General features: G+C 41.7%; 1 protein-coding gene across 1 annotated transcript in view; it reads left to right on the plus strand.

Annotated features, from left to right (window-relative positions):
* The window catches only part of PTPRT (protein tyrosine phosphatase, receptor type, T), a 714,397-nt gene that overhangs the window by 584,875 nt on the left and 111,810 nt on the right, over positions 1 to 17,712 (plus strand). Inside the window, exons 11-12 of the mRNA XM_011929203.1 lie at positions 3,389 to 3,537; positions 12,223 to 12,278. Coding sequence (XP_011784593.1) covers positions 3,389 to 3,537; positions 12,223 to 12,278 — 205 coding nt within the window. The remainder of the gene's footprint in view (positions 1 to 3,388; positions 3,538 to 12,222; positions 12,279 to 17,712) is intronic.

Below are 17,712 nucleotides of genomic sequence, written 5' to 3' on the forward strand. Positions count from 1 at the left end.
AAGGTCACATATACATTTTTAAACACACTCCTTTTTGATAATAAATGAAGAATAAAATTTCAAAATGTCATCAGCAGCAGAATTGCTCATTTTTCTTTTGTTGGCATTCCCCCCTGCCCCTGTCTGATTGCCTGACCGATCCAATGCTTCATTTCTTGTTGTATGTCTGCCTGGAATCGTTTCACTGGTAGAACAGTGCGCCTGTGGCCAAAGCATTATAACCAGAAGATGCATTCCTCTTCCTGAGTGCCTTTCTTTCCCCAAGCCAACTTGAAAAAAAAAAATAATGAATGAAGAATTCCATTTTAGGTTACATGTTTCTTCAAATGATGGCCCAAACATGAAGTATAAAGAAACTTTTCTCGGCCGGGCACAGTGGCTCACACCTGTAATCCTAGTACTTAGGGAGGCTAAGGCGGGCAGATTGCCTGAGCTTAGGAGTTCAAGACCACCCTGGGCAACATGGTGAAACCCCATCTCTACTAAAATACAAAAAATTAGCTGGATGTGGTGGCAGACACCTGTAGTCCCAGCTGCTGAGGCTGAGGCATGAGAATTGCTTGAGCTTGGGAGGCAGAGGCTGCAGTGAGCTGAGATTGCACCACTGCACTCCAGCGTAGGCGACAGAATAAGACAGTCTCAAAAAACAAAACAAACAAACAAACAAAAAACGCAACTTTTCTCTTCTTGATTGGGATTCCTAGATCCAGTTCCCCTCTCTACGTTTCTCTACTGTGCTCTCTGCTTCTAAAGTGTATTCTGTATGAAGTCTGTCAAAAAGATCACTTGCTGCTTCCGACTTGTTGGATTCAGCTAATGAGAGCTGCCACAGGGGACCAGAGAAAGGGCATAAGGTGTAGTCGGGGCAATTTTTGCCTCTGGTTCTCTCCCTGTGAGGTTGTCTATGACTGGCTGGGACTTTCAAGAGAAAGCCGCTGCTTCTGTTCAGGGTGCCTCCTCTTCACAGCTCTCTCCTTTGGGGCTCTGGTTACTGCTTCCTCTATGTGTTCCTCTGGTCCCATAGGTAATAAACAGCTCTCCAATGGACGTGCTGTTATATCCTGGGTCCCTATACGCTTGTGACCTTTATCAGCAGACCTTTTATAGATAGACCTTCTTCAAACTGTCCTCATTTGGGTATGCCATCTGTCATTCTCCTGTGAAGTCTACACCTAGATCATGAGATTCATGTTTCAAGGAGGATGCTATCAAACTGGAATTTGTCCCACGTGAATGCCTCTAAAGCACTTCTAAGTTGAGATCTGGCGTTTTTTTCTTTTCTGTTTTCTTTTTTTGTTTTTGTTTTTCTGTGTTTTTGTTTTTGTTTTGACGGGGTCTCACTCTGTCACCCAGACTGGAGTGCAGACGCGTGATCTCGGCTCACTGCAGCCTCCACCTCCTGGGCTCAAGTGATCTCACCACCTCAGCCTGCTGAGTAGCACAGGTACACACCACCACACCTGGCTAAATTTTTGTAATTTTTGTAGAGATGGGGTTTCACCATGTTGCCCAGGCTGGTCTCAATTCCTGGGCTCAAGTGATCTTACCACCTCAGCCTGCTGAGTAGCACAGGTACGCACCACCACACCTGGCTAATTTTTGTAATTTTTGTAGAGATGAGGTTTCACTGTGTTTCCCAGGCTGGTCTCAATTCCTGGGCTCCAGTGATCTGCCCAGCTCAGCCTCCCAAAGTGCTGGGATTACAGGCATGAGCCATCGTGCCCAGCCTAAGTTGAGGTTTATCATTTCCTTTTATACTTCGTCTGGCAGCGAGATTGTTACCTCTTGAAACTATCTGTTTCGCGATCAGTGGAGCTCAACCTTGGAAAATTATTCCCTGTATTGCACTGCATTTGACCTCTCTGGGACATCTCTTCTTTGTGTGTTGAGACAGAAATGACCAAAATTGAATTTGAAGCCTATTCTTGTGAAGGACGGAGCAAGGGACCTGGAGAAGTTTACTCTCAAGATATCTGATGTTTAACCTATAGCCTTTCATGTGATAGGATTATGACAGCTATATTTAGATGCATATTTGTTGGAAAAACTCAGAGGGACCATGTTGGCTTTTTAGAAATATTTGAATAACTCTTATATGCAAGAGGAGTTAGTCATATTTTTATATCTCTTATGATATATCTGAGACCAATCCAGTTAAAATTTAAAGGACATAGATTTTAAATCCATAGAAAAGAACTTTTTAACCTTTTAGTTCCTCAGTGAGGTCAGAGTCTATGTCACTTGCAAGAATTCAGGGAGAGATGGGATCCCACAGTGGGGCTGCTGGGGAGGGAATTCGAACATTGCAATATAGTTGGATCCACTGGCAATAGTATAAAAAACAAGAATAGCAACTGCTAGGCATCAAGTGTCCACTATGTGCAAGGCATTGTGCTCTGTGTATTTTATGCATTGTTTCATTTAATCCTCACAACCCAATAAGATTGGTCCTGTCATCTGCCACAGTATATAGAGGAATGGTTCAGGATTTAGAGTAAGAAATTTGCCCTGGGTCTTGCAGCTAATTGGCAGGCAGCAGAGGTAACCTATGAACCCGAGTCTGTCTGACACCAAAGCTGATGGTTTTAACCTCCAATGGTTGGTGTCAGAATCACCTGGGGAACTTGATGGCCATGTAGAATTCTAGGTCCTGTCCTACTTCAGTGATCCGGAGCCTCTGTGTGTGTGTGTGTGTGTGTGTGTGTGTGTGTGTGTGTGTGTGTGTGTGACTCTTCAGGTGATTCAAATTTACACCAAAATTTGAGAAGCACTGCTCTACACTATTATTATCAAAATACTGATATTATGATAATATCCGTCTGAGGGTCTTTTATTCCCATGGGAATAAGACTGCATCAATTCAGCTGTAACTTTCCTTCCTTTGAGATGTGAAACTAACCTGCACACTCATCCACCTCCAACCACCAGCCCCTGCTTCACTTTACTATTATTTGGTGGGTTTTTGATGAGCTCAGTTCCTGAGAAAGACAAGCCTCCATTTTTAATTTTCATTCAGAGCCACAGAAACAGAAAGGCCAGTCTAGCCACTTCCTCCCTCTGAAAGGAGACTTGGGGAAAGGAATACAAGTCTTGTTGATTTCCTCTGAAAGGAGAGTGGGGGAAGCATTGTACGAGTCTCATTGATTTCCCATTTTAGGCTCAAACATAGAACACACGCATTGTCGGGGGTGAGGCAGTAGCGTGAGTCTCCTATTTCTGAGTAAACGGAAACCATTCATGGTTTGTTCTGCCTTGATTCTTTTTCTGGAGAATGAACCAGATTTGGGGGCTGAGGATGAGAATTGGGGAAGAACAATCTATCCTCCCAATGCTTTAATGCAACTGCCACCATCTGACTGTGGTTTTTCCCCTTGCACATGTCCCAAAGGAAGCTGGCCAAGAAGCAGAAGGAGACCCAGAGTGGAGCCCAGAGGGAGATGGGGCCTGTGGCCTCTGCTGACAAACCCACCACCAAGCTCAGCGCCAGCCGCAATGATGAAGGCTTCTCTTCTAGTTCTCAGGACGTCAATGGATTCAGTAAGTAGAGCCAACAAAGGGGAAGGGGACATCCGTGGCCCAGCTCGGCCCTAGTAATTCTGCTGTGAACCCCACACATTGATCAGGCGCTGCCAGGCATAGGGTATGGATGCTTCCCTGAGATGGACTGGGATGAAGGTTCTCCCTGACAAAGACTTGGGGCAGTTCATCCTAAGGTGAAAAGGAATATTTTAAAAATCAGATGGAAATGGGAGCAAGTCATCCTAACTGCTTGTGGACATAAATAGAGACAGGTTAAAAATAATAGCAGTAAAAAAGAAAGAGGAGGAGGATGGTTATGTCCTTAAGGAGAAAATATGCCACACTGAATGGAGTGGCTTAAGATTTTCAAATCTGTGTTTCACATACACCACATAAGGTAGGTGAGTCATAGATTATGACTGTCTCCACTCTGAGTGCTTAGGAAACTGAGGCTCAGAGAAGCAACTTATCCAAAATACAATGGCTGATGAGTTACATATTTAGACTGGAAGCCACATCCCTCAAACGTTTGCCAGTTCCAAGCCACAGCCAATGTTCCAAGTGGCATTGGTCAGGGGCACCTGAGTCCTTGTGCAGAGTTAATAAAGGATCCCAAGATTTGAGTGGTTAAGATATCAGGGTTAACCCTTATCCTAAGGAGAGCTCCAAGACTGCCAACATCTAAGGCTTCCTTGTGGACAGACTGGCTTCTATTCTTACAGCCATGATATCAGCCAGTTAATAGACTAGATTTCCCAGCCTCTTCCCAAATTGGGTAATGCAAGAAGTCTAAAAGAATCTGTACATACACGGATGTCCTCCACATACCATGTAAGCTACAAATGGAAGAAATTCCATTTTGTAAAAATCACTCAAGATATGATCAGTTGGGGATGATGGGGATCTATGAGAGGATAAAGAAAGAAAGAAAAAAATTACCCCCCTTCTATAATGTAGACACTGTCTCTCATCCTCACCATAGTCCTGTAAGATCTTTAGTATTATTGCTCCCATTTTATAAGTGAGGTATGCAATGCTTAGTGTGTTTGGCCAGCCATCCCAGAGCCACACAGCTTGTTTTTAATGGATCCAGATCTGAGAGTAACTCAGGCCCATGATTTCTAGGCTCCAGTGCAGCACAGAACCCACCTGGGGAAGTTTTCACCACATCCATATCTGGGCCCCACACCTGATCTCCTGAATCAAAATCTCCTGGGGGATGAGAGGTGGGACCCAACTGAGGGATATGGATTTTGTAAGTCATTCAGAGAGTTCTCATAGGTGCCCAGATTTAGAATACAGCACTTGGACAGAGGCAATAGCTATGCTCAGATACTGATGTGCTGCCTTCGGGAAGAGAGATTAGTTTAAACCTACAAAAATGTTGAGAAGATTGCAGAATGAATAGTCATATACGCTTTACCTAGATTCACCAATTGCTACCATTTTGCAGCATTTGCACTTTTGCACTTGGCTGTACTCACCCTCTCTCTCTTTCTCCCCTTATCCATTTTTTTTCCCAAATATTTTGGAACCATTTAGAAGTAAGTTGCAGACATCATGACACTCTACCTCCAGAGAATTCAGCATGTGTTTCCTAAGAACTGGGACACCTCTTGAACATAACCACAATAAAGTATAATCTTACTTCAGTGATCTAATATACCAGTTCACAGTCAAATTGCCTCAATGTCCTCCAAATGTTCTCTATTGCTTGTTTGTTTGTTATTTTAATCCAGGATCCAATCAGAGTGCTCACATTGTATTTGATTTTCAGGTGTCTCTCTTTGATCTAGAACAGCCCTCTCAACTTTTTCTTTCAGGATACTGACTTTGTTTTTTTATTTTTATTTTTTTAAGACAGAGTCTCGCTCTGTTGCCCAGGCTGGAGTGCAGTGGCGCAATCTCCGCTCACTGCAAGCTCCACCTCCTGGGTTCACACCATTCTCCTGCCTCAGCCTCCCAAGTAGCTGAGACTACAGGCGCCTGCCACCACGCCCTGCTAATTTTTTGTATTTTTTTAGTCGAGACAGGGTTTCACCGTGTTTACCAGGATGGTCTCAATCTCCTGATCTCGTGATCCGCCCGCCTCGGCCTCCCAAAGTGTTGGGATTACAGGCGTGAGCCACCATGCCCGGCCTTGACATTTTTTTTAAAGTCTAGGGCTGTGGTCCTTCAGAGTGTTCCACAATCCAGATTTGTCTACTTTTTTTCATCATGATTACATTCAGGTTAAACATTTTGGCAAAAATATGACATAGCTGATATGACGTACTTCCCTTTGCATCATTAATTAATAGACACATCATACCACTTTGTACATTACCCGTGATGGTAAGTTTGAGTTCTTCTTAAGGTTAGAGAATGGCTTTTAAAGACAAAGTCTAATGGTACATACTGATTATGAGCAAATATTTAACTTCTGTTTTTCTTAGGGATCAGAGCAAATTTGCGGTTGGCCTAACCATGAAGCCAGTCCTTTTTTTCCCCATTTTCAATCCAGATAAATCACTGAGACTCATACATTTCCTAGAAGCAGGGAAATTGGTTGTTGACGCAGACCAGGGTTGACAAGAAAATGGGCTTGATTTTTCCTTAAAAGAAAGGAACATCCTAGCTATAATTTTGCATCTGTAAACCAACCTCTGTTGCAAACTTACAGGTAGCAAGGAGGAATAAGTTCTAATGTTCTGTTGTACTGTAGGGTGACTATAATTAACAACAGTTTATTGCATATTTTCAAATAGCTAAAACAGTGGATTTTGAATGTTTCTAACACAAAGGAATGATAAATTTTGAGGTGATTAATATATTAATTATCCTGATTATTATACATTATATACATGTATCATACTATATCCCATAAATATATATATAATTAATTACTGTCAATTAATAATAGAAAAAATGAGAAAGGCTTATCAGGAGTTCACTGAGTCTCTGGCTATGCTAAGGTGTCACTGCATTCCCTGTTTTTGGCCCTGGGGCAGAGAAGTTCATTTGCAAGTTTATCTGATTGAAAATACTGGCCAGGTAATACCAGTTCATCCTTTTCTGTCCAGTCCAGCCTCTTGTGCTCACTTTTTTTTCCGTTTGTAAAAGTACCCTGGGAGGACTCTGAAAAGCATAATGATTATGGCCAAAAATTCATGACAATCATTGGGACCCTGAAATTTTAGATATTGGTTCTCAGTCTTTCTGATCTCAAATGCAAGCCTGGGTAACACTGATTTCTTGTGTTTAAAGGAGAACATTGTCACTGTTCGCTATGGGCCAAAACTTAGATCCTTAAGATGAAAACACTCAAGACTGAAATAGTTTAACTTGCCATAAAGGAAGAGGAGAAATATCCAATGAAACCTAATTAGATGTTTTAAAGGCCAGGGACAAACTTTCAAAATGATTGAGGTATGTATGTATGTGCATGCAGATGTGTTTTATATTTACACAGACATGTAAATACATACAGAGATTTATAATCCTACACAATCATATATACACAAATATGCATATATAACTGCATATATGTATTCATTATAACAATATTGCTTTCTAAAAGATTTAAATAATGGTTGACTTATTATACTCAATTATTAGAAAATTTTGCATTTGTCTGAATCACTGAATACATTAGGACTCTCTATGCGTCTGACGTCCTCAGGCTACAGCTGCAAAAACACTCTCAGGATCTTTTGACTGCCCTAGAATGCATCAGGTACCTTTTAAAATGCCCTGTGGAACCACTGGGATGAGATTTGAGGAGAGGAAATGTAAGTAATGCTTACACCGGAGATGAGAAATTGCTTCTGAAATCACCCTGATGTATGTAGAATTGAATCTATTTTTGTGACATTAGGGAAGTGACTGCCTGGCTTCTGAATCGGTGTCTTTAGGAGGCCCTGAGATTATGTGCAAATGTTGAGGGAGCATTGAGAGAGGTGGGGCACAGAATAGTTCTTACGTTGCAAAAGATTACAGAAGAATGTGTCTTGAGCAATTATTTCATTATTGACCAGGTGGGCCCTTGCCTAATTCAAATTCTACCTCTCCCTGCACAGGTTTATTTTCTGGGGTTTTCTATTTCAAGTGACTGCTACGTTCTGTGACATCTATTCAATCAAACCTCCTACTATTGTATAGGAACAATGACCTCCAGGGCTCTAGGGTGACGGGGCTTTGTTAGATATGGCTGTTGCTTTGGAGTGCCCTGGCATTCTTGAAAAAAGGAGTACGTGTCACATTTCAAGGACAACCAATGTGCATTGTTTTCCATTTAAAGAAATGCTAGCTTTTATTAAGTAATCTGATTTTGATCTTACTGCCCTGTGTACTTGTTATTTTTCTCTGTGATCTTTTGCTCACTGGGATCATTTTCTGGGTTTTTCTTCTGGCGCTTAAATCTTCTTCTTTATCTCTTTTGTTCACATGTCATCTTCTTATTCATTTTCAGTCCAAACAAAAATGCTTCAAAACAAATCCTTGTTGAACTCCTGTGATATGGGGACTTGGTTGTCTACTCTTCCCATAATGGCATTTGACAGATTCACTTGCCTACTGGGTACCAGGAGTTAACTCTGTCCTTATTTTTATGCTTCCCGTCTATTGAATTATTCCATGTCTGGAAGGTAAAGGCAATCCTTCTCTAAGGGTCATGAGACAGACACTGGGCCATCTAGCTCTCTACTAAGTGTGACCTTGGAGGTGAGATTTAATGGCCTTTTTCTCAGTACATGCCTAACCCTGTGTTGTAAGTCATGGGGCACAGTCTGGGGAGAGAGGTAGTTTCAAAGATGAATAAAATGAGGTATTGTATCACAAATAATACATGTATCTACTTGTAAGCCTTTCATAGTTTACAAAGTCCTTCTGCAAAACACTCCAGCAATCGTTCCTTATTCCTGTAGGAATAAGATAACTAGTAGGTTTTTAATTACTCCCATTCTACAGATGAGGAAACTGAGGTTCAGAGAGCTTTCATGGCCCAAATCATACATATATTGCAGAGTTGTAATGAGAATACATTTCTCCTGATTTTAGTTAGAGTCTATCCATCTCATCCTGCAAAGAATTTGGGGATATATCCAATAAAAAAACCTACAATTTAAAAAATAGTAAAATAATCAGTATCAGGAAAATGTGAAGGTCAGGACCAGGATATATTGAAATATAACTATATTACATTAAAATTTAATCTAAAATACGCAGTCTGATAACTTTTAAATTCCACTTTGGCGCTGAGATTTCTGGTAGAAAATGCCCAAAGAAGAAGAAAACTTTTATTGGGCACCTACTATGTGCTAAAACTTGTGCTTTATATAAATTCCACTCTGAAGCTCCCTAGGAACCCTGTCATTAGATATTATTCCTATTTTGTGAATGAGAAAATTGAGCTTCAGAGAAAACTGAAGTAAATAAGCCCAAAGTCACACAACGAAGAAACAGTAGGGGTAGAATTAGAAGCAAATAGGGCTATCTGACTCCTAAACCAGTGTTCCTTCTCTTGTGCTGTGGATGGTAGCCCAGCATTCACCAATCTAACGGAGGAAGGTCACTGACAGCTGGGAGAAAGGGAGAACTTCACTTCCTTACTGATAGGACAGCCGGCTTTTCTACCATGTGGGCAGAAGCTGCTGCCACAGCTGTGTTCTGTTTCAACAGAGGCCTGGGGCCAGGTACTGGCATGGAGCCTAGCAGATTCCCAGAAGGTGCCAGGTACTATGATAAGCATGCTCAAATATGGAATCTTAGTCATTCTCTCAGTTAACCCTGTACAGTCCATATGATTATTATCAAACTCATTTTGCAGTTGAGGAAACTGATGCTCTCAGATATCAAAAGACCTTCTTAAAGTCATATGACAAATAGATAATGGGCCCTGGACCCCAGAGCGGATACTCTACTTTCAAAACCAAGCAACTTTACCTTTCCTCTGACCTTTAGCTGTCTCTGTACCATGAAGGCGAGTGAAGGAGAGACAGGAAATCCAGGTGAAATAGCCTTTCTGGGTGGGAGAGCAGTGCTCCTTACTGGTTCCTCTATTCCCCGAAACTCCTGCCTCAGGAAGGCAGCTGCCAAGCGGACGTACTCACAGACAGGTTCCGCCAGAATCATCCTACTAGGACCCTCTTAGGGAAGTGGGACTGCAGACCAGTGGTCCCATCCTTAGGCATTCCAAAGCTAGACCAATCCCTGGGAAGTTCTAGAGAGAGATGAGCAAAGAATGGCCCCTACCTAACAGAGAGCTTGCAGCCTGGCAGTGGAGACAAATGGTTCAAGAAAGCGCATCTTTGCTACAGGACTTTGTGCAATGGAAGCCTACACAAAGAGCCACAGGACCCTTTCCCTGACTTTGTAACTTCCAACGTGACCAAAATATACCTGGCAGGCAGCACATAGTAACCTTAAGAGACATTTGCTGGCAATGAGGAGGGTCCCTGAAACCTGATGTTCTCCCTGTTCTTTCCCACACAGAACTCATAAAAGGGTTTCTTTATGGGAAAGTCAGAGAATGTTCAGGCTTGATACTCCCTTGGGATGGTTCATTAGACATGAGGCAGGCATAAGGAAGTACCAGGCAAAATTTTAGCCAGATTATTTTAGGAACATGTTATGTAACTAAAGCAATTCAAATAAGGAAGACAGATCATGGCTTTTTAAAACAATAGAGGCTGACTGAGGTGGTGGTAAATTCTTTGTAAAGATTCCTTAACCCTTTCAGGAAGATGGCCAGCTGGCTGGGAAATGGGTCTCTGGGAAAATTGGCCTGACCCTGATCTTCTCTGGGGAAACTCTTGACTTGATGATGTGTGATATCAAGGATTGCTACATTTGCTTGGGACTTTCTCTGGGTCAGTCATTTTGCTAGGTGCTGTTCACATATTGTCTCTGATCCTCAACTGAGACATATTGTCTCAATTCCAGTTAGGAATTATTATCCTGACTTCATAAATGGCATCATTGATGTCCCCAAGCTAAGGGCTGTATTAAGCATTGCTTCCTAGACCCCCCCACAACACCCCCCACCATGGTTGTTGATCAGTACGCACTGACAGTTGCCCAACTCTCTGGCCCATCAGATACTCATTGAGTACTTGTTTGAATATATGAATGAATGAATGAATGAATGAATGATGGAGCTGGAATTCACACTAAGATCTTGTAGTTCCAAGCCCAGAACTGGTTCCAACTTTTCTCATAATGTATTCTCTCTTTGATTAAGCCAAAATTTGTCCTCTGTAACTTCATTCATTCCTGCTTTTGTACACAACCATGTGTTAGTTAGCAACCATGTGCTGGCCTTTGTCTGCCCTCTGGTATCACACAGGGTAATGGAATCAGTGCTTCTCCTCATGCAGCACCCACACCCTCCCCAAATATTTGATTGCAGCTACCTGTGTGCCCAGGTCCTTCCCTCAGGCTAAACAGTCCCTGCGTCAGCCATCAGCCCTCCTCGGAATAAATTTCTGTTTTTCAGTCTGCTCAAAATCTCTTTTGACCCTTCTGTCTCCATTTGGTCCATGCCCACGGAATGTGTGGTTTCCAAGACAACCATGACCCTCTACATTGGGCCGAGTCACTGGGAGTTCAGAGAGCTGCCATCACCCTCACTCTGATCCTAGACCTGGGTTTAGAATATACCACTCATGTTTTAATTAACCTCTAAATATTCATCACATGACTGCCTAATGTAGAAATCATGGCTTCCAGCTAGGGCTGCCTCAGTCAGCCCAGATGAAGATGACTTTGGGGGTCCAAATGAAAGATTTTACATTTTGTCTGTTCTGTTTATTGTTAGGTTTGGCCCTGTTTGCCAAGCCTACTGGGCTATTTTTTTTTTATTTCTGGTTGTGTCAGCCAATCACTTAATCCTCCTAGTCTGGGGCCTCGAAATGTAGTAATTATTACATTGTTAATATTTATGATCCTAGTTATTATCTATGGAGCATTAATTATATGCCCATTTCCATGCTGAGTGTTCTGTATGCATTCCTATCTCGTTGGTATAGTGGGAAAATTAAATAAGTGTTATGATTATACATGATAATTTAAAGGTGAGGAAACAGGCTTTAAAATAGTAAGGAACTTGCCTAAGGCTTTGTAGCTTTAAATGGCAGAGCTGGAACTCAAACCTAGGTCAGCCTCACACCCTGAGGCTCTTAGCCCAAGACTACTCCTCCATGCTGCCTTCTGTAGATATTATCATTCCCATTTTATAGACAAGGAAACTTAAGGCCACAGACACTGAATCATCTGCTCAAAGCATGATCTCCAGAACAGCAGCATCAGCACCCCCTGGGAACTTGTTACAAGCAAATTCTCAGGCCCTGCCTCAGACCTGCTAAATCCAAAACTCTAGGGTTAGGGCCAAGCAATCAGTTTTTAACAAGCCTTCCAGGTGATTCAGAGGCATGTTCAAGTTTGAGAATCACTAGCTCAAAGTAATGCCCAGGACTGTCAGACTCAAGCCCTTGTTCTTTATTTGCAAAGCTATCTTTCATGATAGTAGAATTATGGGCTCTCTAGGAGAGGAAGACTCTAGCTCATCTCCCTGGGAAGATGCACCAAGAGGTTATTGCCACAGGAGTACTGGACCTGAAGGCTGCTAAAGCCTATTAATAGTTATGAGGATCTCCAAATCTGGGAATCTCTCTCAACCATATCTTTGATTTTGTCTCCTTTTGTCTAAACAGTGAACAATCTAAGAGTCAGGATGGAAGGAGTGGAAATTTACAAGGAAAAGCAATGATGAGTCACACACTGTAATCGAGAGCTCAACAGAGCATTGTGAAAAAGAACTCAAAAATGCAAAAATCCTGTTTGCAGGAACAATTATATTTTCAGGTTGCTCCAAGATTAAATTGAATCTTGGAGAAGAATTGAGTGTTACAAGTTTGCCCCCTCCAGTTTTATTGAATATCTTACAGGAATTATTGAATATTTTACAATCATCCACTTGGCTGACAGATTAAAGGACACACTTATTAAGTTCCTGGCAACCGAAAGTTGAATGGAATTGTTTATTCCTTAGAAGTTACAAAATGGAAATTTAGGTAGTCTTGAGAAAGTTGACCAATTTTCTATCACGAACACTAAGGCGTTAAGTTTCAGAGAAGAATATTAGACTCAAAAAATGATATAGTAGTTATACATAATCAAACTAAAACTAAAAATTACCTTAGATGTTATAGATCCAAACTTCTCATCTTAAAAATGGAGATTTGAGTCACAGAGAGTTTTCCCAAGATCACTCAATGAGTCACTAGTAGAACCAGAGCTAGAATTGGGCCCATGGCCTTTAATTAGGGACATGACCATTCTAGATTTGTCCCATGGTACCCTTCAAAGGAATGAAGTACAGTCAACAACGGTTTGTCTTCTATGTAATATTTTCTGTAGACTCCTAATCTGATTTCTGCATAAATAGAACCTTCCCAAATTGAATTATACTTTTCATCTCCTGGTTATAGGAGTAGCTGAGGTGTTCCTTTAAATATTCAATGAATGCTGACTATATGCCAAGCATTTTGGGGATTGTAAAGATAAATAAGACATGGTCTCTGCCTTCAATGATATTACTGTCCTCCAAGAGGAGAGTTGTAAGTGGATTAGTTCCAATAAATGTGATAAGTGATAGAGAAAAGGCATGTATAGTGTCCCAGAAACACTGATCAGACACCCAGCAAGTGATTAATTCTGGCTACGTGATTGGGAAAATACAACGTAAGGAGATGGATTTTGATTTGAAAATAGTGCAAGAGAAGAGACTGACCCAGGTGGAAGGGACAAAAGCTTGGAGGTATGAGGTGTGAGGTCTGGTGGATTCAGAGAAGTGGCTTTGAAATCCAAGATACTCTATGTGAAGAGTGTATGGCCGGAGATGAAGCTAGAATGGTAGCTGGAGCCTCCTTGGAAATGACTTCACATTTGTGTACCATTTAAATTCACTTTCCAGGAAGGGTAACCTGCTTGGGAATTGGAGTGATCCCAGTGTCAGGTGTCCTTGTGTGATTTTGGAACCTGGCTTTGTATGCTCTTTGAGTTGTATAGATACAGCTTTCCCTTGTAGATAAGCAGAGTGCATTTTATCAGTTACAGACCTTCACTGTCACTGTCGGCTGGCCCTACCTTTCCTCAACACCCTTTCAAAGAGACCTCAGTAAAGTTACAAGGCTGAAGTTGCTTTTTGACAATTTGTCCTAGGCCGCTACATCTTGAGAAGAAAATAGAATTGTTCTCTATACCTCACAGGTGGTCCTGAATTATATCAAGGCACTTAAAAAGCACTTATTAAAGTAATCAGGGATAAAGAAGTGATGTTGAAGATGCAAATATATAGTTGCTAGGTAGCAGAATAAACTAAGCTTGGAGACCAATTTCCCCCCCTCTGCTCAAAGCTACAGCCTTGATGAGTTGAAAACACAGATAATAATTTTACTAGCTAACATTTTGTGAGTAATTACTGGACAAAGCACTTTCTATGCCTCATTTCATTTAATATGGTCAACAGTGCTATGAGGCAGGTTATGGAAACTGAGGCTCAGAGAACTTAAGTAACTTGCTCAAGGTCATATAGCTACCACGAAACTAAGCCTGGGCTTGAACCTAGGTTCACATGACGGACCTATCAGCAGCCCCTCCTTCTGGAAACATTTTCTTTGCTTGACTTTTACTCTACTTGTTTTTTGCCTTCCTCCCTAATCATTTCTTCTCATTCTTCTTTACTGGTTCATCCTCTTGTTCCCAACCTCTAATCATTGAAGTGTCCCCGGCCTTAGCCCTGAAGCTCTTCCTTTCTGCTTATACTCACTCTAGGTGGGTGGTGATGATGCTAAATGAGATAGCACAGGAAGGGGCCAGATTTGAAGCAGAAGAGGGGGCATTTACATCTAGGGCAATTAGGTTTGAGGTGCTATTGAGTCATGGAAGAGATGCCAGGTTGGCAGTGGGCTCTGGGGGTCTGGATCTCAGCAGAGGGGCCTGGCCTGGCAATATAAATGTTTACTACATTTTGTATACAGTGTGATTGGAGACTTTGCCATGAATAGGGAAACTGCGACCCACAGTGGTGAAACTCATTGCCTTGGATCACACGGCAAGTTAATAGAAGAACCAGAACTTTGAGCCAAGACTTACATATAGGAGGACCTATAGAAAAGCCGTCAGTTAAAGCTCAGGGTATAACATCAAAACAGTGGACTATAAATGGGGCTCTGTAAATGTGGTCCAAGTGCAGAGCATTCTGGAAATCCACCTGGATCCTGGGATGGAACTCAGAATGTGTGAAGGAGTTGATGGATTAGAGGACTCCATCAACATCTACTCAGCCTGGATTGTGATAGGATCTTTAGATTCAAAGTAGAAATTTACAGCAAAAACCTGAGGTCTGGTTTATGTATTAACCGTTGGGAGTGGATCTAGGAAAGTCAATGGAAGAGCCATAGGATTGACTATCACAAAGATTGAAAAGCTGCATGTGAGGTAGTAGAAGGAAATGGCAAAGGGCCAAGGATGGGCAAAGCCCCTATGCTCAGTGTATCACCATTTCCATAATTCTCTGGGTTGCTTCCTACACAATTTTGAAAAGGGGTTCCATGATGTTTAGTTACTTTTAGTGAGATGTTCTTAACTAGGTAGAAAGAACCGCCCACCCCACCAGACATCAAGCACATCTCAAATTTACACTTGCCTGTAGAATAGACAGATGTTAAGTGAGCACAAGTTTCCACTAATCAAAATAATAACTATTAGTGGCATAATAAATGACATTTCTACTCTCAAAAAGCCCATGAAATAGGGAACACAGATAATAGTTATATGACTTGGTATGTCCAGAGAGCTGTGTGCAGAAGCTGCCAAGAGAATGGTGTCCAGTGAGGGTGGGGGAGCTGTCGTGGACCATTAACCTGTGATTCATCTCTGTTCAGATGATTTACTTTTCAACTTGCCAATCATATGAGTTGATATCCTAATTATATGGAGGCTGAAAATGAAATAAAATTTCAATTCCCCTTAATAGCAAGGATACATTCAGCAGAGATGTAACATAGATTAATCTTGACACATTCCTCTCTCTCACCTCCCACATCGAGTTCAACACCAAGTTTTGATGAGTCTACATGTTCGATATATCTAGAATCCATCTATTTTCCTCCATTTCCACTACCTCCATTCTTGTCCAAGTCATCATCATCTCTTACCTGAATAAGATCCACACCTCCTAAATAATCCTCATATCCATCCTTGTCATTCTCTAGTCTGTTTTTTTATAGCAGCCAGGGAAGCCTTTTCAAGGAAAATCTAAACATGTTGCCCCACTTATCCCTGGGTTAAAACAATTCTATTGCTTCTGATTGTTTATAAGCTAAAGATCAAAGTCCCCATCCTGATTTCACATATAGGACTTGTCCTTCTGACCTTCCCCAGGCTCCCTCATCTCATTTCCCCTTTCCCTGTGAGCTCCAGTGACACCATAATCTTCTCACAGTACTTAAACTTTGTCACACTCCTTCCACCACAGGATCTTTGACCATGCTACTGCTAGACAGAGCAATGGCGTGGTCAAAGGTCCTGTGGTAGAAGGAATGTGGCAGAAGGAGTGTGGGATGGGAGGCCTATAGGCCAAATCCAGTGCACTGTGTCTTTATTAGAATAAAGCTTTATTAGAACACAGCCATGCTTATTTGTTCATGCATTTCCTATGGCTGCTTTTGTACTACAATGGTAGAGTTGAGTAGTTGCCACAGAGACCACCTAGCCCACAAAGCCTAAAATATTTACTCTCTGGTCTTTGTCAGAAATGTTTTCCAACTCCTCATCTAGATCCCTGGCTACACTTATAGCCATACCCATAGCTCTTCTCCTAATTGATTCCTTTAGACCTCCATTCTTACATTTCTTCCTTTCCTGACCCCCTTCTCCCTTTACCAGATTGGATTTCTTTTGTTAGGTGCTATCACAGAATTGTGTTCCACCTTTTTTTCTCAGCAATGACTGTAGTTTGCAAATGTGTTTACGCCTTGACCCCCCTACTACATGGGAAGGTGAAGAAAGGAGGACAATGTTTTTGTTTACTACTCTATCCTCAGCACAGTGTCTGATCCCTCTGTTAGATGGCAAGCTTGAGAGGGAAGGACCATTTATTTTCTGCTTATTACTGTATCCTCAACATTTGGCACAGTGTATGGCACAGAATGAATACCTGAAACTCTTCTTGACAGATGGGTAGATGAATAGTTGGATAAATAGACAAGATGGGTATATAAATCCTACATGCTCAGAGAAAACTAAAAGGAATATTTAGAAAGCTTGATACAGCTGACATCACAAACTATTGTCCTGTTTTCAGCATTCGGAATTGAATAAAGGTGGATAAAGAAATCAAAGGATGATGCCTTGCCAGTTAGATGCTATCTGGATCTTAGCCGCTCTCCCACTCCTGCCACCACCCACAGTAGCCAACACTGAAGGGAATTTTATAAAACCCTTTTTATGGTTTCTACAAAACTAGAAGCTGCTACTCAAAATATCCTCACGAAGTCAACCATTTGAGTCTGGGAATCTGATACAATTCGTCCTTCAATCATAGGAATAGGAAGAGAGTTCAGCTGGTGATCATCAGACCACATACAAATATAGGCAGAAATTCAGATGGGCTACTATATGGCCCTCCCTATGGAAGAACCAAGAAAAACAGTAAAGAAAATAAGCATATGTAACAATAGGTTGTGGTTCTCGATAGGATGGATGACCTTACAGGTAGCCATGGGAACAACAGTATTCTGAGGAGGTTCTGGGAGATGATGGGCACCTGTTACATGGGTTTAATCTATGTGGTCATGGAGACCTGGCTTTTCTACACCACTTGTCCTGGCAGCAAAGATGTTTCTCCAGTTACTGAAACTCTGAAGTAAAAACTGTGAGGTAAAAATGAAGATAACTGGACCGTGCTGGTTTTCTAGGCGAGAAGAAGCCATGGTGAGTTGATAGGATATCAACTTCTTCTCTAGGTGAGAAGAAGCCAAGATGAGTTTAATACTAGCAGGAATGAGCTGGGTGCAGTGACTTATGCCTGTAATCTCAACACTTTGGGAGGCTGAGGTGGGTGGATCACTTGAGGTCAGAAGTTCGAGACCACCCTGGCTAACATGGCAAAACCCCATCTCTACTAAAAATACGAAAAAAAAAAAAATAGCC

Source organism: Colobus angolensis, unplaced genomic scaffold (genome assembly GCF_000951035.1).
Source record: "Colobus angolensis palliatus isolate OR3802 unplaced genomic scaffold, Cang.pa_1.0 Scaffold8, whole genome shotgun sequence".
NCBI classification, from domain to species: domain Eukaryota; kingdom Metazoa; phylum Chordata; class Mammalia; order Primates; family Cercopithecidae; genus Colobus; species Colobus angolensis.